At 42.3% G+C, this 24,275-nt stretch overlaps 1 protein-coding gene across 1 annotated transcript; it reads right to left on the bottom strand.

Annotated features, from left to right (window-relative positions):
* Positions 1 to 337: 337 nt before the first annotated feature.
* Positions 338 to 24,215, bottom strand: parvaa (parvin, alpha a). The gene is made up of 13 exons (XM_068603615.1): positions 23,863 to 24,215; positions 16,619 to 16,708; positions 16,215 to 16,285; positions 13,522 to 13,624; positions 13,281 to 13,421; positions 7,070 to 7,185; positions 6,860 to 6,918; positions 5,131 to 5,150; positions 4,966 to 5,027; positions 4,088 to 4,156; positions 3,857 to 3,958; positions 1,848 to 1,920; positions 338 to 1,322 (listed from the first exon to the last, which is right to left on the bottom strand). Exons 1-13 carry the CDS (start codon positions 23,996 to 23,998, stop codon positions 1,246 to 1,248), a joined length of 1,119 nt encoding a protein of 372 aa, XP_068459716.1. The 5' UTR covers positions 23,999 to 24,215; the 3' UTR covers positions 338 to 1,245.
* Positions 24,216 to 24,275: the final 60 nt, after the last annotated feature.

Below are 24,275 nucleotides of genomic sequence, written 5' to 3'. Positions count from 1 at the left end.
ACCCACCCACCCACCCACCCACACACACACATACACACTTTTCAAAAGCTATAGTGGAATTTGGGAGGGGAACTAAATTAATTAAAAAAAATGAACCTTTTCATTCCCTCTGTGCTTTCCGTTTCGGTCCATGTTAGGGTCAGCTTCAATTCAGAAAGCTTTTACTGACAGTATTTAGCAATTTAGTGGAGGAAAAAAAGAAAAGGAAAATTGTTGAGCAGGGTCCACTTGTCCTGTTGTGCAGGCCAAATTGGAACCAATCTGACCTCAATGTTTGTTTTGTTAGAAACACATTCTCCTTTGCTTTGCTGGGAAAAAAAAAAAAAATTCAGCTGCATTCAGGGGCCGAACGATTTATTGAATATAATGCTTTGAAACATAGATACATAATGGAGAGCGTATAGGCAGCTTGGAATGGCCTTGAAAGTTGAAAGAAACATATATTAAATGTATGCAGTCAAATTGTTTTCATTTGTCTGACAGAAAAGAGGGAAATCCAATGTGTACTATAAACATTTCCTGTAAATAAAAAAAAAACAAGACAGTGAGTGGCTGCTGAGTAACACCTTTATATGATTTACAGTGTGACTACAACAGGGCTTTGGTCAGATATTTCTAAAGGTCCCCTCACACACATGGAAAGGGAATCTGGAACGTTAAGACAACTGGGGCGCATGTGCATCCCAGTATGACGAACTTGGAGCTGTTTGCTGTGTTCACATGTCTTTAAAAAGGCACTTAGGAATGACATGAACGAGAGCGGAGAGAAGAAAATAAAAGAGCTGGGCAAATGAGAAGGAACAAAGAGTATCAAAATGTACAATAAATACAATGAAATGGTTTTTTTGTTGTCTTTTATAGATTAAAAGACATGTTTCTCATCTTTGTGATGACAACGCAGGGCAACAGAAGTCATGACAGAATCACCTTCATGACCTCGCTAGACATTACCAGTGGCTATCGTATTTCATAGATGTCCGTGGGACTGTGTATCAATGCCGATCTACAATACAAAGTTTTTGTGCCACACAAGTCAAAATGTACGAAAGCCCAGAAAAAAAGGAATGGAAATAAAATACAGACTTGTGCATGGTGGTACAATATCCAACAGAGGCAACCATGTGATGCATGCATTCAGATAAAAACAGACTTTTACGACAAGTAGAAGGAAAAGCACATCTTTAAGCTCGAAGCTCTAACACGCGGTCCATGATGTAAAGGGTTCCCTCCGACCCCACGCGGGGTTCAGTCCACATTCCTGTACCGGGTGAAGAGGTTGTAGAGGACGCGCAGTGTTGACTTTAGGTCACAGTTTACTATATCTGGAATAAACAAGCAAAGAGATGAGCCGTATGGAGATATACGGATTGTAAAGAGTGACTGCACACTGAAGCGGGTTTTTAGAGCTACGAACTAAACAATAAGACTGTACTATGATGAAACACTTTAATGCTAGTAGTAATACTCACATTATTTACCAAACATACAAATTGGTTAAAAACAATGGCTCAAAACTACTGTTTGAATGATCCAAATCTCAGATAGATTTGAGCGTTTGAGACTAATCTACATCATGAGATGAAAGAATGCCACTGCCTTCTAATCGGATAAATACCCCATTATGTGTATGGCAATGGAAAAAAAAAGAAGAAAAGGAAAACTCGTTCTGAGTTCTAATCTAACCCTCTTTGACCACATCAACGCAAACAGCACAAACCGCCAATTTAGGCAACAGCTGTTACTTCAATAAGTCAGATAGATATATTTAAACCAGCATCAGAATCGGGGACAGCCGATATTAAAAGACTGGGATCGGGGGGGACCTCTAGTTGAACAGAGCGTCCTACCTTCTGGTCGGGGCTTTGGTCTCTCTAGACCCCCGTCTTGCATCAGCTCAAAGGAGAAGGACACGTTGTGGACCTGCAGAGAGTTACAAGGCCGTTAGAAAGCACGTTAACTGCACGCACACCCACACACCCACACACGCAAAAGGTGGGTGAGTGCAAACTGTACATCTCCACACACACACCCAGCTCCTCGCTGATAAGGGAACGATGGACACTGGTTGCTAAATCCCACAATACACTGGAGGGGGTTGGGGGTTTGATTCAATCGTGCGACCACAGCTTCCTGTGCTGGCAAACACAGCGGCGCTCTGTCCTGTAAGAACTTAAGCCGTCAGCAGCTGCACAAACAACTGCTTCATCAACGGACGCGTGTCGATCAGCGTCACTCGGAAAAACTCCCAAGAAATCTACAGCGTCGATAAACGACGAAGACAAGAGTAGCGACTGGAGGATGGAAGGGAGAGAAAGAACCCAATGGGCCGTTACAGCATTCATTACATTACTATTATTATTAGAGGGAGAAACATGCGTGCTGAACATATTGTTTTTTGTTGGGAATTGAATGATGCCACAAAAAAGAATGAGGGCTAATGTTTATTCACAACGATGGAACCTGAATCTTTTACAGGTGCACTTATTTTGTATTTCCTTTCAACCTTTACATAGACACAGCTCTACAGAGGGAATTCAGCATCTGAGCCAAAAAAAATGTAAAAAGAAAAGGAAAGTGAAAGAGAGGAAAACTAATCAGAGAGAAGAGATAGAAAGAGTTGAAAGATGTTTTCTATTCTCTGCCCGTTATGTCTGTATGTGTAAGTGTGTCTGTGTGTGCGAGTGTGAGTGTGTGCGCCTACTGTGATGTACTAAAAGCTTTGCCCAACAAGGGCTCATTGTGTGAAAAGCGTGACCTTAGCCTTCTAATACAGTCAAAAAGAAAAGGAGAGCGAATGAGCCTTAAGTAGAGATCTACTGAGCACAAGCAGGAGTGCTTTCTTGGTGCCTTGCGCTACTTTACGCAGCCCACCCCGGGTGTATCATCGATAGGGAAAGCGTGCGTGTGTTCTCTCTCTCTCACTCACTCACACACACACACACACACACACACACACACACACACACACACACACACACACACACAAACACACAAACACACAAACACACAGTAATAGAGCTGAGCCCCTAAGCCACTCCAGTGTTTCCCTGTGCAAAAGGAGATTACAGATGCTGTGGGGCTGGTGCCTGTTCTTCTAGGCCAGGAGTGTGTGTGTGTGTGTGTGTATGTATGTGTGTGTGTGTGTGTGTGTGTGTGTGTGTGTGTGTGTGTGTGTGTGTGTGTGTGTGTGTGTGTGTGTGTGTGTGTGTGTGTGTAGTGGCACCGATGCCCAATTCTGCTTCGCAGCTTGGCAGGGACCCCTCTGGCCGAGCCCCTAACAAAAGGCGACTGTGGTGTCTCCGCAGATCGCCCGTTCAGAATGCCGCAGAACAGCGGAGGCCAACAGAGAGGAGAGATGGCGGCGCACTTGGGCTCCGGGGAAAAAAGAAGAAAAAAAAGGAAAATGCGGATGGCATTTCACGAGGGTGGTTGAGAGGAGAGCGCTGGCTCCCCGGAGTGCACGGGCTCTTCAGATATGAAGTATCGGATTCGGCCGTGTTTTCTCAAAACGAAAAAGGGTCAAGAACGTTAAACCTTGAAACAGAATGTTGAAAACAGAATATCTAGAATATCCGAAAAGTTTCAGTTTAAAATCAAGTGAGTTTAATTTACACAGCAAAAAAAACCCACTGTTTCAGCGTGTTGCCAGCATGATGAAGGGATTACGTTTTGTCACTCCCGATCAAAGCAAGTGACAAGCCAACAACTCACACGGCATTTATGAAAAGTATTTGGAAAATAATGAGCATCAATTGGCAGCAGAGTGGATTATGTTGAATAGTGAAGCGGGAAGTTGACGTAATTGTCAACTTAAGTAAAAGGAATGAAGAAAAATAAACACATATCACTGTTTTACCTTTTGGTCAAAATTCTCTGGTGTGAGGAAAAAGTTGTAGAGTGGCACGAAGTATCCCTCCAGCAGCCCCATCAGCAGCACCAGATAAACGCCGTCTGCAAACTGAGACAAGCGCTTGCTGGTTAACGGCAGTGACTGGCTGTTTCAACAGGTTTGGAAACAAGTGAGTGTTCTCTCGGGTATATGCACCAGCTGTGGATGTGGGAGCTGTGAAGTGTGTGTGCGGAGTACCTGTGTGTCCAATTCAGACACCTCGAGGTTGAGCTTGTTGAGGTGCTTGTTCACAAACGTGATCAATGTCTGAGGAAACACACAAAATAAAAGAAAGCATTGTCAGGACATCACACACACAGATATACATTAAAAAAACACATCTCAGCATCTTGGTCTATGGCAGCCATATTGGAGGTCCTCCAAGTGGGGGGCAAGAAATGGTGAAAAACAACATAAGCTAATAAACTAAAGACGTGAAAATGACAGCTTTGTAAGATTAGGTTACACCAATTTATTCATTTGTTTTGGCGCGTTAGCAACTAAACCACATTAGCTGGTCGGCTATCACTATTTTTGAATGATTTGAACAAGAACCTAATAGTTTGTTAAAAAAAAAAAACTTTCAATCGCATATCATCTTCATCAGTAGGTGGAGTTTGCCAAGTTGTCCAGCCAACTCCTTGACAACTAAGAATATCTACTGATGAAGACCATTGGATGGGATGGAAAGTCTCAGAAAAGAAGACTTTGAGTTTCTGGTCAATATACTCTAAGGTCAAGAGCAGTGCCGGGAGTAACGCATATCAGTACTCAAGTAGTAATGAGTAATGACAGGAACCCAAAAGGGCGGAACAAATCGAGATGATTTACACTTTGAACAATGATAACAATCTTTTTAGTTCCGTATATTCTAGTCAAGTCCCTCATTATTCAGGACTTGAGTTAGATAATGATGCAGAGTAAAACCTGGACCATGTACTGGAGTAAAATGCAGTTTAAGGGTTTAAATACTAGAAGACCTGGTTATTTCTTCTTCGTATTTACATGTAATTTGCCATATCTTTATCAAACCTCAATGACGGCTGCTGGATTTGAGAAAAATCAGAGCCCAGTACCTTTTTGACGACGTTCAGTTTATCTGGAGCGTGGTCAAACAGGGTGTCGAAGGCATCACGCTCTGTGAATAGTAAATACATAAAAACATTTAAGATTTGTGAATATTTTGGGATTAAAATGAAAATAATATCTTGAATATACACTCTTCTTCATGGAGGACATACCGTGTCTGCCGGAGAAAGCCCTGCGAGAAAAAAAGAGGAAAGGAAACACATCAAATGAGCGGCTGCTTATTAACAATTTCACACTTGAATATTTATAGAAAAAAAAGAAAGACGAGTGCTTTACAGCCGAATCACAGAGGAATGTCGCACATAAAAATGACAATACAATAATGGAGCCAGGGTGTCATAATTTGATTAACAATAAACACAGGTACACCTCGGGTATTCAGACAACAACCTGGGCATCTTCACCGGGATGTTGCACAATGACACACACTCCATGGCCCGATATAATAATCCCAGCAGCAGAACAATGGTGCAGTGAATGAAGACATGCGTTTGTGTGTGTGTGTGTGTGTGTGTGTGTGTGTGTGTGTGTGTGTGTGTGTGTGTGTGTGTGTGTGTGTGTGTACGCAGGTGTTCTATGGGAATGGAGGGGCCCTTTTCTCGTCTATTATTACAATGTTCGCACTTTGGAGGATGTTGCTGTTGGAAAGGGTCAGGTTGTGTTTTTTCTTTTCTTTCAGCGTTGTAAGTGTCCCCGAGGAAGAGATATCGCAGTGGGCAGGCCAGCGAGAAAAGACGCATGCGCACACGCACACACACACACACACACACACACACAAATCTGGGATGGCAAAGGCAGGCCGGTCTGGGCAACGATCCTGGTGGTGTGGTAATAACCGGATTTCCACTGTGGCCGTGTGTGTGCGGCGTCTGTGTGTTATTAACAGTGTATCCATCTACCGTGACAAAATGTGTGCGTGTGTGTGTGTTGGCCTGTCGTTATCTCCCTTGCTGCTGCCGTCAGGCTGCAGGAGAGCCTCACAGGGAGACAATAAGTGTGTGTGTGTTTTTTAAAACTGTCTAATTCTTCAGCTTTAGGGTGCCATCACATATCTTGTTGAAATACAATGGCTGTCGATTCCCCGTTGCACTAAGGGGTAAGAAGGCATTTAAGGGCTAAACCACAGTCGAGATTTCCAGTGTTTTTTTGTTTTTTTTTAAAGGTTTGCTTTTGTGCTCCTTATTCGGGCTGAGGCGATCGGATTAATCCATTTGTAATGAGATGAGTATACCACCGGTTGTTTTTCTTTCATCATTTTATTTTACTAATTTAATTTCGAGGCTGCGCGGTTATATTTATTGTCTTTAATACGGAAAATGGGCATTCAGAACTATAAAGTTCAGTCTTTTCACATGTTTTCAACAATTATTTTCTGACCCGTAGAATGCGTTTCGAAAAACAATCTCAGATTTCACTCAATCTGGATTTTAATGTGGCAAAAGACGAACTGTTTTTGTTATTTTTTTGCTTTAACTTGTGGGAGTTAAACAATATCGAAGCCATCCACGATTAGATTGGTTCCCAATAAGCCCCCTTTACCCGGGCAAATCGAGTCGCCAGATGTACGGCACAAAGGACGCGCTACCAAACATCTTATCCGTAGCTATCAGGAGTGGAATACCGGACAACTGGAGTAATATGTATTGTTACATTGTGCTGATAACTCTATGCTCTTTGCTCTATCTGGCAAAGTGAAAAGAAGGCAATGAGGGTATGTGATTAAAAACCATGGCTGCAAGTTTAACACCGTCTCCGACAGTCTTTTCTTTATGGAGACACAGATAGCTTTTTAGCAGCATTGTTCTCTCTCCATTTTGTCCGTTGATATCTTCACCCGTGTAGCGAGGTGTAGAAATGAGTCGGGCAGCGGAGCGTACTCACTCCGTGTTGCCAGTGATTTCCTCTTGAATTTGTCGGGACTGAAGGATGCCCTCTCTTTTCTGAAAAGGAGAGACACAAAAGGGAGGACTGAATGGATGTGGGGCCAAACATGAATTCACAGCAGCGCAGAGTGGGGTTATGAAACCAACGTGCTCCATAAATAACTTGTTATGCGAGTAGACCCAAGCTAGAAAAGCCTAAAACTCCCACCTGGACGACCACCACTTGAATAGAGACGTGGTCGGGCAACCTGATCGGCGCTCTGAAGTGCTGTGACAGCGCCACCAGCAGGTGCAGGATGGCAACGATGCTTTTGGCGTGAACCGCTAAAAAAAAGGGGAAATCAAATTTTTTTTTTTTTAAATCACAGAAAGAGACAAGCAGATGATAGCGATTTCACTTAAATGTGCCGTGCTCCTACGTTTAAAGCCAGCAAGCAGCCACCATCTTATTTATTTACGTGCCTGCATGTACATCAAATGTGTCAAGCGCAGTATTAGTATTCAGCATCTCCACAAGGTGTGTCTGCGATTATGTTTAATCGATTGAGTGTTCAGCTGAACAATAAACTGGACTGCACAGACGACATAAAAGCGCAATTCAAAAAAAGGACAGAGCAGACCATCTGCTGAGAGCACTAAGGTCCTTTAGAGGGCATGGAGAACTTTGTAGGACCTATCTCGAGCCTGTGGTGGCATCAGCCATCTTTTATGAAGTGGTCTGCCCTGCGCCAGCATCTCCAACCAACAGCTGCGGTGTGTGAAGGAAGAGAAACACGCCTTCGGACTGTACAACCAACACTGCTTCATGTGACATAGAAATCCAATGTATACAGAATGCAATATTAACAACAACAAATCAGTTGGACTATATATATATATATATATATATATATATATATATATATATATATATATATATATATATATACATACATACATACATACATACACACACACTAAAAAAAAATGTTTGCCCACTTCCTGGTTTCTTATTTTTTTGCATGCTTGTCACACTTAAATGTTTCAGAACATCTAAGAAATTTAAATATTAGACAAAGATAACATAAGTAAACACAAAATACAAATTGCCCCCCACCCTTGTAAAAACATAAATTAACTGTGGTGTATCACATCTTTAGTCTGAAAAGGTTACAAAGCCATTTCTAAAGCTTTGGGACTCCAGCGAACCACAGTGAGAGCTATTATCCACAAATGGCCAAAACATGAAACAGTGATGAACCTTCCCAGGAGTAGCCGGCCAACCAAAATTACCCCAAGAGTGCAACGACGACTCTTCCAAGAGGTCACAAAAAGAAGCCTGTAACGGGGCCAGTTAACTGACGCGAAAAGAAAAAAAAAGGCAAATGGGGGTGCCCTCTTGTAGTATTAAAGTAAAAAAAAATATATATATATATATATATATATATATATATATATATATATATGAGCTCCAGAGAAAATAGTATACAAAACATACATTGTCTGTTAATACATTTTTAGTCCCCCCCCCCCGAACAAAATCTTTGGGTGGGCCACAGAAGATTTTCAGATTTCAAATTGGGCCGCGGCAATCTTGAGTTTGGAAACTGCTGATGTAGTGTATATAAGTATGGTGTTTGTCCATGAGAGAGAAGGGTGAGTGTGTGTGTGTGTGTGTGCGTTATTTAATAGTTGAGGGTAGATTGATATGTATGCAAACATGCATGTACGTGGGTTTCAGACTAAAAACAAAAATGTGAGTATTAATAGAATGGGTGGTGTCATGTTTGTAGAAACAGAGTGAAGGTTGACCTGATGGAGCGGTGTTCTGTGTTATTAATGACGGATTAGGTTTGATTTTTCATTGAGATGTGTTGAATCATTAGGTTTTTACAGTGTGTGATGTGTATGTTACTCCTTAATTTCCAGTTAAAGAGGATAGTTTTCTTGGCGATAGTTAGGGCCACGAAGAGTAACTGGCGGTTAGGTTTGTTTAGCTTCATGGTTGTGATGTCTCCTCGCAGGCCCAGTGAAGGGGATTTATTTTTCATGTTTGATTGACCTCACGCGAGCCGGACTGGGAGAGCCGTAAGACACACAGGTCTGAACTACGCCGTCTCAGCGATAAGCCCCTCCCAATGCAAATAAACACAAAAAAACATGCAGCTAACGTATGATCAAATAGTTAACGCCGTTGAAGGATTGCCAGAGGGCGGTATGGCCCAAAATTTATGTAACGGTACTTTTTAATATTCTGACGGATTTACGGCATTTTTTTCACCGCCAGCGTATTTCGCGACAGTGTAGTCAGCTAGCCGTGATAAGTACCAGATGTAGGAAACATTAATATTTCTACAGGTTGATGTTGAAAGCGCAGCGGGATACTTATGTGTGTCAGGGTTCTAACTCCAGTGATGGTTCAAACTTTAGTTGTGTATTTAACTTTATTACAACAATTGATAACCCACAACTAACGCTCTTTGCAGGGTTAAACAGCACAACACAACACTTTGTGAAACAAACCATTTGTAACACTAATAGTTCTACATTTATAAAATACAAAGTCAAATTGCATGCTGGTTATAGCTCGCACACAAACAACAGGAAGAGTACACATTACTGTTTTGGTATTGAGTAAATGGCCTGTGGCTCAAAAATTCAATTAAAATCTTAAGTTATAAATCTTAACCTTTCCCTCCCTTAAACTGACGTAACGTTACTGTGAATAAATAATAAACAAATAAAGATCGCTTGTTAGATCCTCATAACGTCGACAGAAAAATCTGAGCCAGCGAATCATTCTAAAAAATCCTGCCGAGTCCAGGTCTCTTTCAGCCGGCAGTAGAGCGCAGTGACATGCCCGCTGCCCGGCTCATCGCTTCAAACCGTCAGTCAAAATTACAATTTGTGACTCAACAACAGTATTCAGAGACTGTCAACTTTCAGTTTTGATTTCTCCTCTGCCATTGTTCCCCGTTTAAAATGGTGCCAAAATGCAATCTGAGGCCGTGTCTACTACACTTCGAGCACTGACTTTCAGTGCTTAGTGCGCCACACTGACAAAACCAGCAGAATTCAGTGCACTGAAAGTACCCGGATGGCGCACTGCAAACGGTCAAAAAATGTAGTGTAAAGCGATGGACACTACTCGCACTAAACGGGTGCCATCTTGGCTACGTAGCGGAAGAGGAGGAGCCATTTAGCCACCTTTTTTATTAATTTATTTATATCCTCCTGCCGCGATTGTGGAGGTATCGCAGTTTCCACATAGGTTGGAGAAAGGGGAACACAAGGGACAAAAATAGGGTAAGAAGTGCATTCATTTTGTCAGTTTTAATTTCGCGGGTATCGCGAGCAGATTTGCGGACGTCACTTCCGGCTTAATTTTCACGGGTGCTGCGAACAGATTTGCGTCCGTCACTTCCGCCAATTGGTTAACGTAAGTGTTCCATTTGATACAGTGCTTATCCTCAACACAGTGCACTACATATGTTAGTGCACTGTGTTATAGTGCACTGTATTGCAGTATACTTCGTAAAGTGTTCGGTAGTAGACACAGCCTGGGACACACAAACAGCTGTTTGCCGCCTGGCAAATTTGCATTACCCAGCATGCAATTTGGCTATGTAATTTTGCACCCTGACTAAACATAAGAACCCTGACAGGTAAGTAGCTTCGCTGCGTTACATCAGCGTAGATCTGTAAAATGTCACCGTATCCTTACTCGTGTAGAGTAACAACTGGTGTTAGTATGTATTGTTGGTTTGTATGATAGTGTGTGAAAAATTCATACTGTACACAATACTGAAACCGGTAAACTGCACAGCCCATATAGAGAGATAGATATATATTAATATATATATATTAATATATATCTATCTCTCTATCGAGATAGAGATAGAGAGAGAGAGAGAGAGAGAGAGAGAGAGAGAGAGAGAGAGAGAGAGATATCTGGCGAGTATCGAGTAACTTTAGTCAACCACAGACTTCAGTCAGACACACAATGAGTGTCTTTAGTCAACCGAACAAATGAGATTTATCTTTAGAGTCACAATCACAATCAATTAAGTTCCCAAAAGCAAGCCTTTCATTCTTTGCTGTGGCAAGGGCAGAGTCACACGGAGCGAGCTAAAAGCCTCCATAAAAACCTATTACGTCCTCGCTGCACAAGAAGATCCAAATAAGATGCATCAGGAAAAAGTCTTTTTTAAAAGAAGGGACAAACAAAGGTGGATTGATTTAAGACATAAAAAAGTGGATAGCTCCTCAAAGAAAAGGAGTGCAAAATCAATTGCATGTTATTCACCTGTGCTCTTTAGCATTTCTGTTTTTGTTTGTTTTGTGCATGTCCCTCGCCTCCGGCTCATATGCACGCTACGGCTAATGATGCAAGTAAAAAAAGCAGATTTGCGGACGTCACTTCCGGCTTAATTTTCACGGGTGCTGCGAACAGATTTGCGTCCGTCACTTCCGCCAATTGGTTAACGTAAGTGTTCCATTTGATACAGTGCTTATCCTCAACACAGTGCACTACATATGTTAGTGCACTGTGTTATAGTGCACTGTATTGCAGTATACTTCGTAAAGTGTTCGGTAGTAGACACAGCCTGGGACACACAAACAGCTGTTTGCCGCCTGGCAAATTTGCATTACCCAGCATGCAATTTGGCTATGTAATTTTGCACCCTGACTAAACATAAGAACCCTGACAGGTAAGTAGCTTCGCTGCGTTACATCAGCGTAGATCTGTAAAATGTCACCGTATCCTTACTCGTGTAGAGTAACAACTGGTGTTAGTATGTATTGTTGGTTTGTATGATAGTGTGTGAAAAATTCATACTGTACACAATACTGAAACCGGTAAACTGCACAGCCCATATAGAGAGATAGATATATATTAATATATATATATTAATATATATCTATCTCTCTATCGAGATAGAGATAGAGAGAGAGAGAGAGAGAGAGAGAGAGAGAGAGAGAGAGAGATATCTGGCGAGTATCGAGTAACTTTAGTCAACCACAGACTTCAGTCAGACACACAATGAGTGTCTTTAGTCAACCGAACAAATGAGATTTATCTTTAGAGTCACAATCACAATCAATTAAGTTCCCAAAAGCAAGCCTTTCATTCTTTGCTGTGGCAAGGGCAGAGTCACACGGAGCGAGCTAAAAGCCTCCATAAAAACCTATTACGTCCTCGCTGCACAAGAAGATCCAAATAAGATGCATCAGGAAAAAGTCTTTTTTAAAAGAAGGGACAAACAAAGGTGGATTGATTTAAGACATAAAAAAGTGGATAGCTCCTCAAAGAAAAGGAGTGCAAAATCAATTGCATGTTATTCACCTGTGCTCTTTAGCATTTCTGTTTTTGTTTGTTTTGTGCATGTCCCTCGCCTCCGGCTCATATGCACGCTACGGCTAATGATGCAAGTAAAAAAAGCCTGACGGTAATTATGGCTAAAAGATTAAAGAGCGCCGTCAAAGGAGCGGTGGGGAGCTCTTATTGGCGAGAACCCACTGTTCTCAAACCTTGATAAGAAGCATATTATCCAATGGCTGGAACATTCAAACATACCTTTTTATTTTTTATCCTATGAGTGGAGGTTGGAAAAAAAAAAACCTGGCATGTGGCTGGTACTCTGCATGCAGGAGAGGAAGTCAGCGCTGGACTCTTTGAAGGGTGAACGTCATTTCGTTTTGAATGTTAATATACCGCCAAATTACAGGGTAATACATAAAGTATGCAGGCAGTAACTGAAGGATGAAGGAATTGAGGTACTTGAATGGCCCTTATGATCACCTACCCGATAGATAGAACACCTCTGGGACATGTTTGGGTCCATCAGACGCCACCAGGTTGCACCTCTGACTTTACAGGATGCCCTTAAGAGCGATTTGGGAGGATGTCCCACAAGACACTATCCGTTTATGCTCTCATTAGGAGCATGCCACAACATCGTCAAGCATGCATACAAGCATGTGGGGGCCACACAAGACATTGAGAAGCATTTTAAGTTGCGGAAATTAAATTTTGGCAAAATGGACTTGCCTGCCACATAATCTTTTCACTTTGATTTTTTTGGATTGTCTATGAAATCAAGCCCTCTGTAGGCTGAAACTTGTATTTCCATCAAAATATGTGGCATCCTTTCGTTCCCAATACATTAAACTATCCATATCAGTATAGATATCCCGACATTTTTTTCACATTGAGATCTGATGCGTTTTCAAAGTGTTTCTTTTATTTTTTTGAGCAGTGTATATCCTAATGGGTGGATCGGTTGTAGAGCAGTGTAGGGTTTCATTGACTGTAATGCATTGAACAATGCACCTCACTGTACTCTAACCACAGTATGTTAAGTTGACCTGTGAGGGATAAACGCATCATCAAAAACAGAGCGTAGAACATAGCAAACAGTGGAATATTAGAAACTCACAGTCCACATTCCAGCGGATGTTCCTGGTGGAGAGTTTGAGCGAGTCGTTGATGCGCTCCAGAACCGTCTGCAGCTTCTGTTTCTGGGCAATCTCTGACTGGGTCACCTCTGCCACGTTCAGCTTCTCGCCCTCCAGTTTCTCTGGAGACATGGACACAAATATCTGTGAGCAAGCGCAAGACACAACAGCCCGAGAATGCAGAGCTCGGCTTGCTGTCTCGCCGGGGCTCCAACTCCTCACCGAAGAGCTTCTGCAGGACCTGTCCGTCATACAGGTCCTCGGCCAGATCCTTCACAATGATCCTCTCGCCCACCAGTACGTCGTTTATCCAGTCGATCAACACCTATGTGGGCGGAAGGAAAGACTGGTGGTTACTTGCTAAATAGTTTTGTAGCCCGGACAGAAGTCCTTCTGAATCATATACTTGTTGGACTCCAGGGATTGCTCACCAATCTTAACTTTTTAAGAAGGGATGTTGTAATGTTTCAGTGTTTCCCCTAGGTTTACAGATTCAGGGGGTGGGGCGACGACATCAACACCAAAAGCATTGCCTTTTCTGTAAATAATATAATTTTGTGACTATCTGTGCTTTTAAAAATAACAGAATAAAAGAAATTGCAATAACTTTCAATTACACCAGATTGCCCCATCAGACCAAAAAGAAATTGCAATCACTTAGAACAATAAAGACAAAGTTATATCTTTGCAAAAAATAAATAATATGTTGTTACTACTAAATAGTTCATTTTGGAATACTAAAAGCAAATTGCAAAACAAAACAGAATGTGTGCAGATATGCGAGCCATCAGGTTGTAGCAGTATTGGTGACTGCAGTGAGCTGCTTTCCTCTACACATATTTTTAAAACGGGGTTGTAGACTTGATACGGCCGCTCTCAGTTCATGCTCGATGTTGAACTGAGACCTTTTTTTTCGTTAGGAGAGACGGAACAGCAGAAAAGATGACCTGACGGAGACTTTATGGAGATTGGCTTTTGGCAAAACGCCAAAAATTGGCGAGTCGCACAGCGCAACCTGTTAACGGCGTACCGTAACCATTTACCCAAAAGTAGACATTTCCCCATGTATTTATTAATGACTTAGTTTATGTCAGTGTACTTTTGTAATGTGTGAAGCCAGCAGGCTCATTGTTGGGACACAAGCACTTTGGCTTGTTTCACTTGGAGCAGAAGAGCTGCTCTGGGTTCAGGAGAGCAACTCCGGTGCTCCTTGCAGGCGAGGTCAGGGTGACCAGATTTGAGTTTGTGGAGAAGAGGACACTTTGTCGCGACTGTGGCAAGGGTTGCCAGATTCACAATAATTATCTTTCAAAATCCTTTTTTTTCCTAATACATTCGAATTAGGGCTGTGCGGTATGGCTCAAAATGTATTTCAGAGTATTTTATAAGATTCTGGCAGTTTTCACGGTATATCAAAGTATTTTTTTCACCATCAGCCAACTACACAAAAGAGTAGTCAGCTAGCCATGATAAGCCATAACAAGTGCAGGAAACAACATTATTATTTTACAGGTTGATGTTGAAAGCGCAGTGGGATAATTATGTGTCAGGGTTCTAAATCCAGGCATGGTTCAAACTTTAGTTGTGTTTTTAACTTTATAACAACAATTGATAACCCACAACTAACGCTCTTTTAACATTGTTGAACACTACAACACAACACTTTGTGACACAAACCGTTTGTAACATTAATAATTGTACATTTATAAAATTACAATTGTCGAATTGCATGCTCGTTATAGCTCGCACACTAACAACAGGAAGAGTACATATTACTGTATTGGAATTGAGTAAACGGCCTGTGGCTCAAATGTTAAATTAAAATCAAGTTATAAATCTTAACCTTTCCCTCCGTCAAACTGATGTAACGTTACTGTGAATAAATAATGAACGAATAAAGATCGCTCGTTAGATCCTCATAACCTCTACAGAGAAATCGGAGTCAGCGAATCATTTAAAAAATCCTGCCGAGTTCAGATCTCTTTCAGCCGGCAGCAGAGGACAGTGACGTGCCCGCTGCCTGGCTGATCGCTCCTGTGAGCATGACTTCAAACCGTCGGTAACTCTTTAAGTCGGCTGATTCTTGACAAACCGATCACAGATTTGAAACTTAAACAACTAACTTCTTGCCAGAAAACATCTTAAAATTACATTTTGTGACTGAACAACAGTAGTAATCAGAGAATTTCAAGAATTTCAACTTTCAGTTTTGATATCTCCTCTACCATTGTTCCCTGTTTAATGGTGCCAAAATTGGCTGTGAAATTTTGCACCATGACTAAACTTAAGAACCCAGACAGATAAGTAGCTTTGCTGCACACTCAGCATTGAACTGTGAAATGTTAAATATCCTTCCTCATGCAGATCAACAATTGATGTTGAGTCCGTGCACCGGTATGATGGTATGTTAAAAATTCATACCATACGGAATACTGGAACCAGTATACCACACAATCCCTAATATGACTATTAATTTTCACATTTGAAATGTGTTTTTTTTAACAACTATTCAAATATATATTTGAATTTTGAATATTCGTTGACAGCCATACACCACGTAGAGACAAAAAAAAAGATAAGCTGTCGTGTAGATCCGATCAATAAAATACAGCCGTTTAGTTGGTTTAATAACAGAACAAGGTGTAGACCTGTTCTATAGGAAAGAGAACTGTAAATTACTTCTTGTGATATGGCGCTACAGAGCGAATTACAGGTGGGCGGGGTGGGGAGGTTTCTAAAGGGGGGCGCCCCGTGTGTAATGAGCTCTGCCGTACCTTTACACTCTCAACCTTCTTATTTGCCCTTTTTTTCTTTTGGCTTCCTTGTGTCCTCATTGCACGTCATGAGGAGATGCAACAAAATAGGACCATGTTCATTTGGCATAAGCAGCAGACTGAATCATTTTAAAAGCTCACCCTCATAAGCTCCTGCAGCTTGCGGTCATTCTTGGAATTGGGATCCACCATGGTGCGCACTTCGTTCTCCTCTGTCGGACGAGCAGAAACAAGAGGTGAAAAGCTAATGAAGAACGTTTGGTTCTGTAGTGAGAAGCAACAGAACCCCAAACCCACTCAAGTTGATATATTTTGTGGTATTCCTTTATTACTCAAGTATTCCTGTACGTTCAAGTACTCAAGTAATTTGCAACACAGAAAGCTACCCAAATATATTTACTTTCCGGCCTTAAAAACAATAGCCTCAGTGCCTCAACTTTTGCAATACAGAGAAGAAATGTATGACTACAAATAAATGTTTAAAAATCCCAAAACAAACCTACATGGACTTTCATAGAGGCCTATCTGACAATGTGGCCCTTTACCTAGCATGGTGTCCTCGGGGTCCAGCTCGTAGTGGGACGGGCTGAGAGGAAGGTTGATGGCATTGATCCCCTCCTCCTGAAGCTCAGACACTGTGAGAAAGAGGGACATACGTATCATAATCGTTAAAGCAATTTATTGGTGACTACTTTTTAGTTGCGGATGAATACACATTTGATGAGCCTTCAAAGCAGCAGGGCAGTGTTTGCTGTATCCACTCCAAAAAAATAATACAGTGCCTGGTTAATTAGGGTTGCAACTCATTATCGTCATTAACTTCTCTGATATATGAGTTGACTGTAAACGCCCATCATGCTAAAACCCAAAGTCTCGTCTTCGAATTGCTTTGTAAAATCAAAAAAGGTCCCAATTTCAGGGATATTTTAAGTGCAGTGATAATAAGACAACACGCATTCAACACATAATCCTGTTTGAGAAGCTGAAACCAGTCAAAGTTGAATGTTTTTACTTGATCAGCTCCCCACCCCCGATTCCACAAACAACCGTTAGCAGACCCTCGGCGCCCTTTGACGTCAGACCAACACGGAGCATTGCTGCTTCCTGCTTCTCAGCAGGCTTTCATAGAAAACCCAGCATGCCATTCTTCACAGTGTGTCAGATACCTGAGGAGGCTTGATCACTGTGTGTGTGTGTGTGTGTGTGTGTGTGTGTGTGTTGTAGAGCATGGAGTGAACATCCTGTGCATTTTTCTGTGTTCACTGGAACAACATCCTCTCAATAAACACCACCCACAAGTGCTCGCATGTGCACAGGAGTGGATGAGAATATTCCAACAGACCGTCATACACCGCCGTGCTCTCTTCAGAAGATGTTGAGGATGTTGCATTAAAAAAAGAAAGAAAGAAAGTGTGAATACATTTGAAACAGTTAACTAACCTTCTTTGTACGCATGACTATTCTAAATATTTATACTGATATGGATTCCAGAGACTCCATTTCTTAGAATGTTATAGATAGGTTTATTTGGACTGGCAAAAAACAACAGGGCTTGAATTTAAAGTGAGACTGCAGAACTTTGAAGAGCAACACGTTGGTAGATCATGTTGTTTTAAAGACGACTTGAAACTACAGGTTGAGACCAAAAACGAAAAAAAAACTCATGTGTACAATGTTTCCCGAGTTTACGAGGAAATAAATAAACTACAGAATACATTTGAAACCTAAAGAGCCATCTATAGGGATATTGTCTCATTCATACACAACTAGGGTGGGGTACCGAAAAACGATGTGACTATGCTACACTGGTTTCGGTGCTTCCTTTTGGCACCTGATCCAATTGATTTTTTTTTTTACAGTATTCCGTCCACTACTCCGATGACTCAGTCCTGGCAGCAGGTAACGATAGCCTATCATTTGTATAGCTACAGTAGCTAGCCAGCATCAACCCTCTAACAAAGAAAATGCCGCCACTGTGTATTTTGCAAAGATTTGAACAATGCAACGTGCAGCAAATGCAACAAAAAAATTTTGTGTAAAGAAAAAGAGCTGAACTCAGAGAAACGCTCCGTTTTCCCCACGTTGTTGAGGAAACAGCTGATATACACGCTGGAATCTGGACAAGAAAGCGTCAGAGTTTCTAGAAAAGGAAAAGACTCCCGAACTATAAACTCTAAACTTCCTGCTATAAATGTCCGTTTCCCTGATGGAGGTCAACGTCAGAGCGGAGGTACCGCAGCTGACCGGCATGAACATCAGCTGGAAGTTCTGCAGGAAAAATGCTCCAAGCTGCGACACAAAGTGAGATCATTAGAGAGGGCAAGCTCAAATTGTGGCACCAGCACCTCGTAGAGGCATTTCCTGTGGTATCTCTCAGATGCCCTGGCACTTACGAGTTGCTACTACAAGTTGCCACATATGCTGCGGCAAATACAGTTATTTCCCGTGGCATCTCTCAGATGCCCCGGCACTTACCAGTTGCCACTACGGGTTACCACTGGTTTTTGCCACTACTACAACTGCAGCTGTCGAGTGGCATCTCGTAAGTAATATAATATATAACATAATATAATATACACACACACACACACACACACACACACAGAGAGAGACTGCCTGGCCCAAAAAAAACTTCCCACGAAAAAAAAAGGTCACACACTAAGAGCTAGCTATTAACTAGCGTGGATTACTGCCCGCATTCACTGTGGCATTGTTTCGATAAGCTTCTGCAATGTCACAAGATTTATTTCCATCCAGTGTTGCATTAATTTCTTACCAAGATCTTGTATTGATGATGGAGTCTGACCGCTGCACAAAGCCTTCTCCAGCACATCCCAAAGATTCTCAATGTTTTTAAGGTCTGGACTCCATGTGTGAAAATGATGTCTCATGCTCCGTGAACCACTCTTTCACAATTTGAGCCTGATACACTGTCTTTATAACTTTAAACCAGGTATGAAGGGTAAATGAAACAATGGGGTTTAGTTGCTCACGATAACTTACAGGTTAACATTAACTCTGGACGAGACACCAGTTCTTCCACCGTGACTGTGTTGTCGTTTGGCGCTTTCTTTTCCTCTCCCCTCACTTCTCTTACTTTTGCTCATTGTCGCTTTCCTGCTTCTTGTCCCGCTCAATTCAGATCTTTTTTTTTTTTTTTAGCAGTTCTCTTGTGTTGGTGGGACTTTTTTTCTTAATTTGACCAGGAGAGTCTCAAGCTGTGTTCACACCGAACGCAACAAAAATGTTTACGCCAGGTGTACCGTGTCAGTTGTGTCACTCGACAAAAAAAGGTGTTCACTCATCGAGCCGCCACAAAGGGGCGTGGCTTATCGCCGTAGCTTCTCCCTGGGAAAATAACGATCTTTTATGCTATAAACTATGAAAGAAATCAGCACTAGTTCTGCTTTATACTTGTTGTGAAAGTCACAAAAACGTGGGAATATCAAACGCCCTCCTGTTTGGGTTCATAAATGCCATCTGTAGCTGTACACAGCTCGGTTAATTTCACCGACTCCAGGAACTGCGTCTAGCTTACTACAACGGTAACTAGCCGTCATCCACCGTGGAAATAACCACAAGTTATCCTTTATGTCTGGGTTCATGATATCATTTGTAGTAACACAACAGTGTCTGAATGACGGCCGCTATCATCGCTATCACCGGCAGAAGTTTGATTCAATAACAGGACGGCGGTGATGAGCGAAACATCTCAACGTCAATTGGCTGATGCAACTATGACTCACACGTTTTTGTCGCTGGAGTTGGGAAATTTCAACTTGCGCGACAAGCTGTCGCATCCAACGCTCTGTTTACCCACCGGCAATCTAGCTGTTCATGTCGCGTCAAACGCGTCTGTCACGTCGCTCGCCAGAAAAGTTGTGTCTACGCAGCTGTTCATTGACTTCGCACGTAATCTGGTCGCGCGACCAAATTTTGTCGCGTTCGGTGTGAACACAGCATTAGATCTACGTTGTCATCTTGAAACGCTCACTGTCGTCTTTTCCATTTTATTAAAATTATTGTATTTTATTTCAGTGTTTCCCCTACCATTATAATAGGGGGGCGGGTCGCCCCCCTGAAAAAAAAACCGCCCCCCTGTAATTTTCTCTATAGCAGACCACAAAATGTAATTTACCGTTCTCTTTCCTTTGGAACAGATTTACACTTTTATCTGTTATTGAACAAACTAAATGGCCGTATTTTATTGATCGGATCTAAACACAGCATGTCATTTATCTCTCTACGTTGTTGCGCGAGTTCCGCCCCATGCGCACAGACACTTGCGCGCATACAGGCGAGCACTGAACACACGCACAGCAGCGGACAGAGAGCGTTGAAAAATATGTCGCTTGAAAAGTAGACAACTAAGTTATATCTGCGTTTTAAATGCTCCCAGGTTGAAGATGGCATCAGTAGCTCTCCTACAAGGAGCACCGGAGCAACTCTCTGAACGATGCTCTCAGAACTGAAAGTAAAACGAACCAAAGTGTCCAAAGTGCCCAAAGTGCAACAATCAGCTGCTGCCTTCACACATTACAAACGCACGTACATGCACATAAAACTAAGTCATTAATAAGTATATGGAGAAATGCCTGTACTGTCGGGTAAATGTTTAGTTACGCCGTTAACAGGTTAAACTTGCGCATGTGCGACTCACCGATTCTTAGGTTTTGCCAAAAGTCAATCTCCAGAAGTCTCCGTCAGGTTTTTTTCTGCTGTTCCGTCTCTCGAAACAGAAAACAGATCTCAGATGAACATGGAGCATAAACAGAGTGGCCGTATCAAATCTACAACCTAGTTCATATAAATATAGCTCACTGCAGCCACTAATACTGATACAACCTGATGCTCACATATCTGCACTCATTCTGTTTGGTCAAAAAAATATTAGCTTATTGTTTTCCACAATGAGCTATTTAGTAGTAACTCACTATTAGTTATTTTTGGCACGTTAGAAGTTTTTTTCATTGTTCTAAGTGATTGCAATTTAAAAAGAAATTGGTCTGATGGAGCAACCTGGTTTACTTGAAAGTTATCGTAATTTTCTTTATTCTGTCACTATAAAAGCACAGTCACAAAATGATGTTATTTACAGAAAAACTATGAGAACCACTGCATTAAGGGTCTGTGTTGTTGTCGTCACCCCCCCCCCCCACCCCCACCCCCGAATCTGTAAACCTAGGGGAAACACTGTATTTGAACATTTGTGTTCGAGGATGAGGGTTGAGAGCTTCTTCAGACAACGGTTTAGACGGTTGATCTATTGTTTAATTTAAAAGGAAAAAATTGGCCTTGGCAATAAAAAAAAGCTTTCTTTAATGTCGCCAATCGTTTTGTGCTTTTTTAAGTATCGGTATTGTTTTTAAAGTATCGTTTTAGCACCTGTATCAGGAAAAAATAAACCGATAACCATCCCTATTTATAACAGAAGACAGACAAAAAAAAGGTTTAACAATGGATCTAAAATAAAGAGTGGCTGGGTGTTGAAACGCTTATATGGTTACTGTCCACGGCTGACAATTTACAAACTCATGCGGAAGTATGGCTGTGATAACACTTCACCAATTAGCCTGATCTGCTATTACTGTAATTATCACTTGTTCTATTTAAGGACGAGCAAGTAAGTGGAAATCACGGTTGGGTATCAGTGTGGTGGCTCGATGTGGCGGTGAAATGACCACACCGTTACTTCTATGAACACGCTGTCTGAATCAGAGGAAATGGGAATCACAGGTGTTCTCACTGTATCATCACCCCCTTCTCTCCTCTGGCCGGTGCCAAAAAAATAAAAAGTGCGCTCATTTTAAATGACGTCATCAATATATATTTTTTTTTAAGCCACAGCAATGAATGCATCGTGCTGTGTGTGTGAATGTGTGCTTCTGACGTCCTGTCCTACCGGGAGGGAGGGCAGAGTGCTCCACAGCCCCATGTTTGTCTGCTCCCCCCCCCCCGCCGGTTTCAAGCATCCTCTCCTGGCTCACAAAGTCTTGAATGGAAACACCTGATCCCCAATATTAATTTCTCTATTTACACCAGAGGAACAGAATCACACATCACACAGGGCCTCAGCCCTCGCCTGATGCTCTCAAACCTCCTGACCTTCTCCCCCTCTCGCAGCCCCATCCTACATGTCTCTAATCTCTTCCTTGTTTATTTCTTCTTTTTTTTTGTTCATCCCGTCGCATCGCTCTCTGCACAGTGTGTGGGGCAACCGCCATAAACGTCACATGGACCTTGATCTAATCATAGATCTTCACGAGAGTACCAGCTCCCCATCAAATCACAGAACACACTGCAGACATGCTACACACAGTCAGGGCATACAGTAGTGTGTGTGTGTGTGTGTGTGTGTGCGCGCGCGTGCGTGTGTGTGTGTGTATACACATCTCGAGCATGTCCTAGTAAGAATTTAATGCGATTGCATGCACGTCCCGTAGACAAAGGGCACCTGAATCGGGGGCTCAGCTGTGCAATAGTATCCTAAATGACACAACATAATCATACGATTGAAAGAGACCTTTTGCCTTGGATGATAAAAACACCTGGCCTTTCACAATGAATGCCATGCTCTCATGAAGTCTGTTGTATTTTCCAGATGAACCCTGCGGAGCAATAAACTGAACCAGGCTTCTAAAAAAAAAAAGAAGAGGCTTTGGGTGTATTCTTATTCATAGCAGCTCCTTGGTAATCAAAGTCCAGCAGAGCGAAATTTTATAAGCAACATAAACAGGAAGTGGAAGCTGCCGTTCTGCATCCGATCCGTGACCTCTGACCCCTGCTCTGGGAATCATCCTCACACTCTTCCATCAGGAGAGGAAACAACACATAGCCCAATCCAAGATCTTCACACTCCCGGACTATGATGTGTGTGTCTGTGTCTGTGTGTGTGTGTGTGTCACAAAAGTCTGCGACCTTGCCCGAGAGAATTTCCCACAATTCACAGCAAACAGAGGCTGGGCGGCACAAGGGTGCTCAGCCAGGATATATTAAATTGACACATTAAGGATTGAAGATGGTACATAAAAACACAATGGAAGCAGAGTCCATAGCGCACAGCTGTTTTTCTTTTCAGAAAACAATTAATTTTGGTTGTTAAAAGCCTTTTTGACAAAAGAAAAAAATGTAAATATATTGTTTTGACAATGACCGTCCATTGTCAAACATTCACTTTGTGAGGCAAAGGTCGAAAGTATAAAAATAAACACCCATAATTGTACATACCTCGACGTCATTATGGTAACGTCATTCGTCACAGCAAAGTGCTGTCCCATCGGTATTTACAGCATTTCAAGCCTTCATACGTTAACAGGTGACGTCAGTAAGTCCATGAGGGGTCGCATTGGGATATTTAACCGTGTGTGCTGGAGGAGCCTCCCGCCTCCAGTCTGTGACGGGCCCGTTTACTCGAGCCTCATTCTTCATTTATTACAGTGGTGGCGAACTCAATACCGTACATGGATACAGACAGCCCGCGGCCATGAAAACACGCGCGCGCACGTGAGCACGCACACAGCAACCAACAGGTTGGAGTTGATGGTGTTTACATTGACATGAATACATGTTCAAATCTGGAAAAACAAAACAGCGGTAAAAATGTTTGCTGTGTGAACGTCATTTTAGAGCATTCCTCCGCTGCGAGGCTGCAGCTGTTGTCGTTATGTGAAATATTAACTTAAATAAACGTATTCTTCGCTTCTGAAAACAATATAGCGACGCGGCGGACTGTTCTGTCGGTGTCTGGGCTCGTTGTTTCGCTAAGTTGCCGGATGTTGTTGTTGTTTACCTTCTTTGGCCTTTTTCCTCCTCGCCAAAGTCCCACCGAGTTTCCCGAGGAAAGAGTCGTCTTTCTTTCTGGAGGACGGGGATTTGGGCGTCGGAGACTTGGGAGAAGACGGAGACTTCTGCGGTGAGGAAGCCATCGTCTTGACGGTAATTTATTCCGTGGCCGCTCGACTGAAAAGGGGGACTTTCAAAGTTGTCGTTCAAAAGGAAAAGATGGTTGTAAAGTAGAGGGGGGGAAAAGAAATCACTGTCCACTCCCTAAAGCGGAAACGGAATTCCAAACATTTTCTCCCGAAAGTTGGCTGAGGTGAGAGGCCCCTCCTCCGTGGAGGAGGAGGCTGCTGTCCGCGGGAAGTGGCGGCAGCTCACTGCCAGTGAGCTCACTGGTGGTGGTCGGGTTCACTGGCCGAGTTG

This window comes from Clinocottus analis, unplaced genomic scaffold, assembly GCF_023055335.1.
Source record: "Clinocottus analis isolate CAN_PGR_092001 unplaced genomic scaffold, fCliAna1.0.p SCAF_6, whole genome shotgun sequence".
Taxonomy (NCBI): Eukaryota; Metazoa; Chordata; class Actinopteri; order Perciformes; family Cottidae; genus Clinocottus; species Clinocottus analis.
This window is presented reverse-complemented; position numbering and strand designations above follow the sequence as displayed.